At 62.5% G+C, this 9,743-nt stretch overlaps 1 protein-coding gene across 1 annotated transcript; it reads right to left on the reverse strand.

Annotated features, from left to right (window-relative positions):
• Positions 1–751: 751 nt before the first annotated feature.
• On the reverse strand, positions 752–7,906 carry LOC119191279 (nucleolar and coiled-body phosphoprotein 1-like). Its single transcript, XM_037445188.1, has 4 exons — positions 7,080–7,906; positions 2,578–2,596; positions 1,420–1,959; positions 752–1,327 (listed from the first exon to the last, which is right to left on the reverse strand). The coding sequence occupies exons 1-4, from the start codon at positions 7,904–7,906 to the stop codon at positions 752–754; spliced, it is 1,962 nt and encodes a 653-aa protein (XP_037301085.1).
• Positions 7,907–9,743: the final 1,837 nt, after the last annotated feature.

The following is a 9,743-nucleotide window of genomic DNA, read 5'->3' on the forward strand; positions in this document are numbered from 1 at the left end:
GCACTCGGTCCACCACTGGGCTGGTTACGTTGGCTCGTGGGCGCGGCGACATCGAATCTTATGTATCGATGATCCGATAGCGTCTCCGCGTCCACGAGGACCCTCCAGCCACGGACACGACGTGCGACGACGGGGCACCCAAACGACAAATCAACAATTGACCCGCCGTTGTGCCGCACGCACGTGTCCACCGACCCCTGTTCAGAACGGCCAGGCCGACGGAGATCGCCCATTCCTCCAGGACCTCACCGCGAGCGTCGGTCGCCGGCGAACCCCAGACCGCGGATTTCGCGTTGAAGTCACCGGCGACGATCGTCGGGCGAGGTTGGCCCTGCTCAACCAGGGCCCCAGCCGAACGAGAAAGATTCGAACTCGGCCAGGGGTCTGTTGGGGAGAAATAAACTCCTACTATCCACAATTCCCCAACAGAGCCGCGACGCATCCCTGGCCCTTCTCGACTTTTGCGAAGGGCGGGGAGCCAGCGGCACCCTGGGTGATGATGGCCACCGACCCGTCGATGTCTCCCTACCCAGTTATCTCTGGGCGGGACAAAATACGGTTCGGCGACCACGGCCACTTGCACCGACCACTGCGCCAGGCTTTGGGACAACAGGTCCTGGGCGCGGGCGCAGTGGTTGATGTTCGCCTGGAGGAAACTTAGGTCCATTATTGATGGACGATCTCCTCAACATCCATCTCGGCCAACTGCACTTGTTGCGGTGGGCTCGCCGCCTGCGGCTGGGACAGAACCTCAGCGGCAGGCGGTCCTTCGGGCGGCGCCGGTTTGCGGGGGAGGGGCAGAACACGCCTTCCCCGAGCCGGTGCCCGGCGGGCCTGCCGGCGGCGGCACAGACTGCAGTTCGGCGGGGCTTGCACTCCGGGCCTTGTGTCCCGGCTTTCCGCAGCGATAGCATAGTCCGCTGCGGTCCTGGCCGCAGTCGCAGCGCGCTCCTAACGTGACCCCGCTCTCGAGGCACCGGTAACACCGCATAGGGCGCGCCTCGAGCACGGTTGGCTGAGCCATCCTATTTTCTTGCGGGCCGCCTTTCCTTCTTGGTCTTGGGCTGCGGGCCTCCCACCAGTCCCCTGTCACGGGGAGTTGTATATCCCCGGGGTGGATTTTCTTCGCTTCATGTGCGAGAGGTGGTCTCTGAGCTGGCCCCATCAGTGCGGACTCTAGTCGGGCCTGCACCCTTGCCTCCACCATGGCCAGCAACTCCTCCGTGGTGGTCCTGGGGTTGTTTGACGCTTCCAGGTCCTCGAGCCGACGGCGGAGGGAGGAGTTTTCCTCTTCTAGCCGCTTTACGCTGCTTCCTCCAGGCGCTCGCTGTTTTCGCGCCACTTCTTTCTCTCCTCTTCCAGACGGGCAATGGCGGCCGACTCTGGTTGCTGTACGTACCGAGTGATAAGATTAATTACCCGGTTGAGCGCCTTTTGTGACGTGCCCTTTAGATTTCCGGACTTTCTCACAATTGCCCGCACAATTTGCCCGCACTGAATCAGGTCCTCCTTAAGGACGGGTAGGTCATCGTCCGTGTCGGTTTTGGGAGGGAGCGGCGACTTCACGTAACGCAGCCGCTCCTCCAGCTCCTCTTCGGCCCTCTTTCGCGCCTCTTCCCTCTTCAGCCTGTCCCGTTCTTGTTGGGCCTTCTTTATCCCGACGTATTTTCCAGTCGTGGGAGCGGGCGTGGAACGCCCTCTCCCTCGACCGTCAGTTGTTGGCGCCTTGGGTGGCGGCTCGTCGGTGTCACTCGATAGAAGCGAGCAGTTGTCTATGGACTGGGAGTGTCTCCTCCAGAGCCTTCTGCTCCGGACAGAGGAGACACTCAGGCTTGACTCCGAGTCCATTTCCAGTTCTTCCGGCCTAGATGATGTTCCGGCCTCCACTACCATGGGCCTGTCGCCCATGCTCTTCTCCACCTCATCACCGTCGTTGGGCTTGCGCCCTCCGACCTCCGCCTCTCCAGTCGGAACCGGAGTAGGCAAACGCGTCAAAAGGATTTGGGGTTTTTAAAATTGATTGATTCCTTTTTGAATCCCACGAGTATGGGGAAAGGGTGGTCCGCCCAGGCAGTGCCCCTGTACCTGGGTAAGCCTAGCGTAACCCGCACAGAGTGTCGGCCGGTACTCTGGCGGGGGTCGCACTCGAGACCGAACTGCCCATCGGCCATGCATCCCTCGCGGTGCGCCGCCGCTTGGGATTCGGGGTGATGTTGTATAGAGGTTTTCCTCCTCGCGGTCCGGGCGGTTAAGCCAAGACCCTCGGTCCAGCGGGAGCGCGAGACATATCCACAGACCTCCACACCGGATTACGATCTGCGACGGCGACAATGGGAGAGGGAGTCCCCCCACTGCCTGCTCGGGCGGGATGAGCGCACACCGAGCCCGTCGACACCTCCGACAGAATCCGCCCGATGGGCCAATCTCACCGTGACACGACGGCCGCCGCAAGAGGCGACGACCGCCAACCACCTCGGTCAGGATATAGCCAGCGCAGATCAGCCTGATCATCGACGGCCGCCGCCCACGAGGCCGACCAGCACCCCGGTAGACGCCCAGGAGATCCAGAAATCAGACCTTGACGCACGGGACGAACCTGGAACAACCTAACCTAACCTAACCTAACCTAACCTAACCTAACCTAACCTAACCTAACCTTTTTTTTTTTTTTTTTTTTGTTGTCGCGGAGAAAGTCCCTTATTACTACCGCCCAGTCTTCGCGGGGGGCGACTGAGCGGTTATGTTGGGGTAGCCGTTGCCTTACGACCCGACAATTGAGCGGCCCGGAACCCCTCGGGGGGCGGTCGGGCCGAGTCCCTAACCCTAACAAACTAGTCCCTACGCAACGACCTACCAACTAAAACTCCGCGTTGACCCTCTTCGGCGCATAGGGACGGCTGCGTGCTACCTCGAGACAACAGGTCCGAGTTTCGTCCGCGGCCGCCCCTGCGCGGTGCCGCCTTGCGGCCCGTCTCCTAAATGGGGGCTCCTAAGCCCCGCGCACCGAAGGACGCTCTCAGCGTCAGCGGCAGCGTGAGGTCAACACCACACTGCCGCCCATCCCGGGGTCAACCGAAAGTGTGCGATGAACGCACTACACGCACTGAAAAGTGCGCGCGCACTAGGGCGGACAGCCCCTGCTGCCCGCCGACGACCCCTTCGTGGCCCCTATTAGTCGCCTCTTACGACAGGCAGGGGTTTACCGTGGTGGTATTCTCCAAACGCCCCCATTCCACAGGGCGGGAGACGCCGGTCAGTCGTCCACCCGGCGCCTCCTACGTCTCCTCTGACGGCGGGAGGGATCGGCCCGTTCCCGATCCCTCTCGGCACTCTCCTTCTGCGAGAGAACCACCTCACAGAAGTGGGCCACCGCACGCCAGGCCTCCCGACTGTCGACCATGGACGCGACCACAGCCGGCAGCGAGAGGTCTCCTCCGACGACTGACACGAGAGCGCTGCGCTCATCGTCCCAGGCTGGGCAAGACTCCAACGTATGTTGGGCCGTATCCCGCGGGCAGTTGTCACAATGGTGACACACGGCGCTTATCTCCGTCCCTGCTATCTGACACAGGTACTCCCCGAAGCACCCATGCCCGGTGAGCACCTGTGTCAATCTAAAGTTGCCGCGCCGTGGCGCCTGTCCAGCCACTGTGCAAAGACAGGACGCACTGCCGCGACGGCCCGAAGCCCCGCTGACGGGGCCTCCAGCCTGAGACGCCACTCCTCCACGGCGGCTCGCCGTAAGGAGGCCCTCTTGGCCTCCACCTCCTTCAGGGCCGGACGCTGCCCATTCCTGAACGCCTCCTCCCTCCAATGGAATGTATCGGAGAGAGCCTTGGCGTCCAGATCCCAGGGCAGGAATCCGGCCAAAAGACTAGCCGCCTCGAACGAGACCGTGCGATACGCCCGTATGGCCCGCTGCGCAATGACCCGCTGCGGGCCCCGCAGGAGAGCGGCAGAACGCTCCCCTAGGGCGTCAGCCCAGACCGGGCTGCCGTATAGTGCTATGGATCGCACGACCCCGTGGTATAACCTTCGACAAGGGATATTTGGACCTTCCAGGTTGGGCAGCAGGCTGGAAAGAGCGCCCGCCGCCCTGGTCAACTTTGTCCTTAAGCTTTTCAAAATGGGCGCGGAATTCCCACCGGCTATCCAAAATCAAACCTAAATACTTCATGGTATTGCCGATGGGAATCCGCACCCCTCCACTACGATGTGGGCACCGGCCGGTGGCCCCTCCGAGGCCCGTGAAAGCAGATGGCCTCGGTCTTCTCGAGGGCCACCTTTAAACCTAAACGCCGAATGCGGCTCACTACATGACCGGTGCCCACCGCCGCCAGGATCGCGGCGCCCTGGAAGGTCTTAGACGTCGCCGTGACCAACGTGTCATCCGCATAACACGTCACGTCGACGCCCCAGAGATTGGCACCACGGAGCACCCAGTCGTACCCGATGTTCCACAAGAGAGGGCCTAGAACCGACCCCTGTGGAACACCGCACGACATCGCTCTTCGGTGCCACCCGTCGGCGCCCGGATACACCACGTACCTGTCAGAAAGGTACGCGTGCACCAGACGCCTGAGATAGGGCGGCACCACGTGGTACCGCAGTGCTTCGTTGATGCATGGCCAGGGAGCGAATTAAAGCGTTTGAGATGTCGAGAGAAACCGCGATGACGACCTTCCCCTGGCCACTGCTGCCTCCGCCTGCGACTTGACCCGCAGAATCGCGTGGACAGTTGAGCGTCCACTCCTAAAAACCAAACTGTTTGTCGGCCAAATTTGGACCGCCCCTCTCGAGATGCTCGACGAGGCGCGCGTGTATAATACGCTCAAAAGTTTGGCGACCTCGTCGAGCAGCACGATGGGCCGGTAGGCCGACGGCGACTCTGCGGGTCTCCCCTCTTTCTTAAGCAGGACGAGCTTCCCGACTTTCCAACGCGCCGGGAAGACGCCCTGCACCATACAGGCGGAGAATAGACTGCGGAGCCGCGGCCCCAGGTACTCGAGGGCTAACACCCAGGCTTTCCCGGGGATGCCGTCGAGACCCGGGGCGGTGTTTTGCCCCGCAGTCGAAACACTGCCGCCCGCATTTCCGCGGGCGAAACCTCTGGAATATCCCTTGCCGAAAGTTCCGACGACGATGACGCCAGCTCCGGTGGCGCCATCGGTGGAGGAGTGGTCTCCTCGGTGGCCGGGAACAAGGCCGCGACAACGTTGGCCAATAAATCTGGCCTGAGACTCTCCGACAGTGGAGGCGCCGCCGTACGAAGCTTGTTCATAACTAGCTTGTATGGGCGCCCCACGGGTCCGCGTCGAGAGTCTCCAAAACTCCCTACGTGCCGCGACCTTGGCCCTGTGAATGGCCACCCGCAGCGCTCTCTTCGCCTCTTTATAGAGGCCGTAGAGCTGCCGCTCCTGGTCTTCGTGGTCTCTTCCTCGGATTCGGCGGCGGCGATGCCTGGCGCATCGGCGGCGCGCAGCCACGCAAGACGCGCGCAACTGCGCTAACTCCGCCGACCACCAGTACACCTCCCGCCGCGGAGGACGACGGAGCGCCCGGGGCATGGCGGCGTCGCAGACATCCGACATTGCCACCCCGAACCACTCCGCCTCCTGCTCTACCCGAACCGGACCCTCCGGCTCGGGGAGCCACGAGACTACCAGAGCGGCCAACTCTAGGGCCTCCTTGTCGAGGCGCCTTAACGCCCACCGCGGGCCGTCCTGTCGAGGGGCACTCGGTCCACCAGTACTATTGGGCCGGATACTCGGGGGCGCGGAGACATCGAACCTTATATAACGGTGATCCGACAGCGTCTCCACGCCCACGAGGACTCTCCAGCCCTGGACACGACGTGCGACGGCGGGGCTTCCAAACGACAAATCCACAATAGACCCGCCGTTGTGCCGCACGCACGTGTCCACCGACCCCTGTTCAGGACGACCAGGCCGACGGAAATCGCCCATTCCTCCAGGACCTCACCGCGAGCGTCGGTCGCCGGCGAACCCCAGACCGCGGACTTCGCGTTGAAGTCGCCGGCGACGATCGCCGGGTGAGGTTGGCCCTGCTCAACCAGGGCCCCAGCCGAACGAGAAAAGGATTCGAACTCGGCCAGAGGTCTGTTGGGGAGAAATAAACTCCTACAATCCACAAGTCCCCAACAGAGCCGCGACGCATCCCTGGCCCTTCTCGACTTTTGCGAAGGGCGGGGAGCCAGCGGCACCCTGGTGATGATGGCCACCGACCCGTCGATGTCCCCTACCCAGTTATCTCGGGGCGGGACAAAATACGGTTCGGCGACCACGGCCACTTGCACCGACCACTGCGCCAGGCTTTGGGACAACAGGTCCTGGGCGCGGGCGCAGTGGTTGATGTTCGCCTGGAGGAAACTTAGGTCCATTACTGATGGGCGATCTCCTCCACGTCCATCTCGGCCACTGGTTGCGGTGGGCCCGCCGCCTGCGGCTGGGACAGAACCTCAGCCGCGGCGGCATTCCTTCCTTGGGGCGGCGCCGGTTGCGTCGGGAGGGGCAGAACAAGCCTTCCCCGAGCCGGTGCCTGGCGGGCCTGCCGGCGGCAGCGCAGACTGCGCAGTTCGCTGGGGCCTTGCATTCTCGGGCTTTGTGGCCCGCCTGACCGCAGCGATAGCACAATTCGCTGCGGTCCACCGCGCAGTCGCAGCGCTCCCTAACGTGCCCGCTCTCCAGGCACCGGAAGCACCGCAGGGGCCGCGACTCGAGGACAGTCACTCGAGCCGCGGTCCAACCGATTAATATTCGGCCCGCCCCCTTCACCTTTTGGGCCGCCTTTATGGGCAAACGAACCCAGGCGGTCCCAACGCCGGAGCGATCGGGGCGAATTTGCCCCACCTTGATTGCGTCCGCGGGACACTCACCGGCTCTGGAGAGGGCCGCTGCGACCGACTCCGGAGTGGCCGTGTAGTCTAACTCCGTCAGCCGCAGCTCTGCAGTCTTCGTGGGCCGGGAGATCTTAATATCCTCCGACCCACCGAAGCACTCCCTCAGCCTCGCGGCGAAGGAGTCGGCCCTCTCCTCGAATTGGCCCCGGGCACCTCGTACATCGGGGCGCCCGTGGCCGTGAACTTCGGCTTTAGCCTCGATATATCCAATCCGGTGAGGTCCACGCGATGCTGTGCGTCAGTGAGGACGCTCTTGTACGTCAGACCCTTTGCCATGGCTGCCGGTGTCAACGAAATTACCACGGCCGCAGATCGTGGCGGCCGCAGTTTGGGTTCCTTCCGGCGCGAAGGTTTTGGCGGCTGCACGCTGGCTGTTGTTGGCGCTGCTGTCGACTTCCCCTTCTTTTTCCTTCTGGCCACCTCGACCCATGGCGTCTCCATTGAGTCAGGGGCCGGCGGCAGCGGACGGGGCTCCGGCGCGGGTTGAGCTGCCGGTTCTTTTCTTCCGCCCTTCTTCGGCTTGGAGCCTGATGCCGGCTTCTTTGCAGGCGCGGCGCTCTTCTCTCGCGTCTTTGCTGGCGCCATCGCGGGTGTCGACGCCGCCGCTGTAGAAGGGCCCGCTATGGCTTGCGGCGGGGCGCTGGAAGGCCCAGCAATGGGAGCGGGGATAGTGGGAGCAGGAGCGGGAGCCGGAGCGGGCTGGGCCGTCTTTTTTCCCCTTCCTTTTCCTTTCTCCTTCCTCGGTTTGGCGTGGGTTCCGCCAACATAGCCATCGCTCACCGGGAGTTGGACATCTCCGGGAGTAGACTTCTTCTCGTGTGCCAGCGGTGGCCGTTGCGCCGGGCCCATGAGGATGGATTCCATTTGGGCTTGGACCCTCGCTTCGACCATCGCCAGCATCTCCTCTGTAGACGGCCCTTTGGCGGCCGCCTCCAGCTCTTCGAGGCGTCGTTTCAGAGCTGTATTCTCCTCCTGGATGGTCTTCATGTTTGCCTCGAGCCGGGCACAATTCTCCTGCCACTTCTTTGCCTCGCTCTCGAGAAGAGCGATTACAGCGGACTCTGGTTGGTCACGTACCTGGCAATTTTATTCGTGACCCAGTTTAGTGCCTTCTGGGAAGTTCCTTTTGAGGTTGCCAGATTTCCTCACTGTTGTGCGTACTACCTGGACACACTGTCTTAGGTCTTCCCTCAGCACGGGTCGGTCCTCATCTTCGGTCTCTGATGCCTTGGGAAGGGATCGGCGACTTGACGAAATGGAGCCGGTCCTCCAGCTCCTTGTCGGCCCTCTTCTTCGCTTCTTCGCGTTGGAGCTTATCCCGCTCGAGCTGAGCTTTCCTCAAGCCGACATATTTGCCGACTGAGGGCGGGCGTCCTCTCCCTCTGCTGTCAGTCGTTTGCGACTTTGGCGCTGGTTCGTCGGTGTCGCTGGTGAATTGCGACAGACTGTGCCTTGAGCGCGAGTTCCTCCTCCAAAGTTTCTTGCTTCGTACGGTGGAGCCGCTCCCACTTGAGTCCGAGTCTAAGCTCGGAGGCCGTACGAATTCAGTTGCCACCTCCATGGGCTTCGCGCCCGTGTTCTCCTTCTCTACTTCGCCATCAGCGGGCTTTCGCCCCCGAACTCCGCCTCCTCAGCCCCGGATTCCGGAACTGGAGAAGGCAACTTCGTCAATAGAATTATAGGGTTTTTGGGTTTTGAGGATAAAGATTCCATGCTTGTTCCCACGAGTATGGGGAAAGGGTGGTCCGCCCAGGCAGAGCCCCCCTGTACCTGGGTAAGCCTAGCGTAACCCGCACAGAGTGTCGGCCGGTACTCTGGCGGGGGGTCGCACTCGAGACCGAACTACCCATCGGCCATGCATCCCCTCGCGGTGCGCCGCCGCTTGAGATTCGGGGTGATTTTTATAGAGGTTTTCGTCCTCGCGGTCCGGGCGGTTAAGCCAAGACCCTCGGTCCGGCAGGAGCGCGAGACATATCCACAGACCTCCATACCGGGTTACGATTTATGACGGTGGCAATGAAAGGGAAAATCCCCCACTGCCTGCTCGGGGCGGGGTGAGCGCACACCGAGCCCGCCGACACCCCGGGACGGAACCGGGAGCTGCCCGAGATGGGCCCCACGACGTTGTCCTAGTCGACGGCGGAAAATATCGTCAGCGGGCCTACTCGCCAACGCCACAAGTGACGGAGAGACTAGTCGACGACGACACTGTCCGACGGCGTAACTAGACGGCGGCCGCCGCAGAGGCGACGACCGTCAACAACTCGTTGTCAGGATATTCGCCGGCGCGCAGATCAGCCTGATCGGTCTGATCGACGCGCCGTTGCCCAGGGTGCACCACGAGGAGGTTTCCTGACCTAGCACCCCAACCTAACCTAACCTAACCTAACCTAACCTTTTTTCGCGGAGAAAGTGCCTTTATTACTACCGCCCAGCCTTCGCGGGGGGGCGACTGAGCGGTTATGTTGGGGTCACCGTGCCTTACGACCCGACGTTGCGCCGCCCGGAATTGATGTAGACCTTCGGGCGACCGCCGGGCCGAGTCCCTAACCTATGTACAACGCACGGCATACCAACTAAAACTCCGCGGTGGCCCTCTTCGGCGCATTAGGGACGGCTGCGGGCTTCCTCTGACGTTGAAATGTCTAGTCTGCGACCGCAACCGCCCCTGCGCGGTGCCGCCTTGCGGCCCGTCTCCTATGGGGGCTCAAAGCCCCGCGCACCGAAGGACGCCCTCGGCGTCTACGGCAGCGTGAGGCCAACAACACGCTGCCGTCCATCCCGGGGTCAACCGAATAGTGTGCGATGAACGCACTACACGCAC

The sequence above is a fragment of the Manduca sexta genome, unplaced genomic scaffold (genome assembly GCF_014839805.1).
Source record: "Manduca sexta isolate Smith_Timp_Sample1 unplaced genomic scaffold, JHU_Msex_v1.0 HiC_scaffold_1293, whole genome shotgun sequence".
Classification (NCBI taxonomy): Eukaryota; Metazoa; Arthropoda; class Insecta; order Lepidoptera; family Sphingidae; genus Manduca; species Manduca sexta.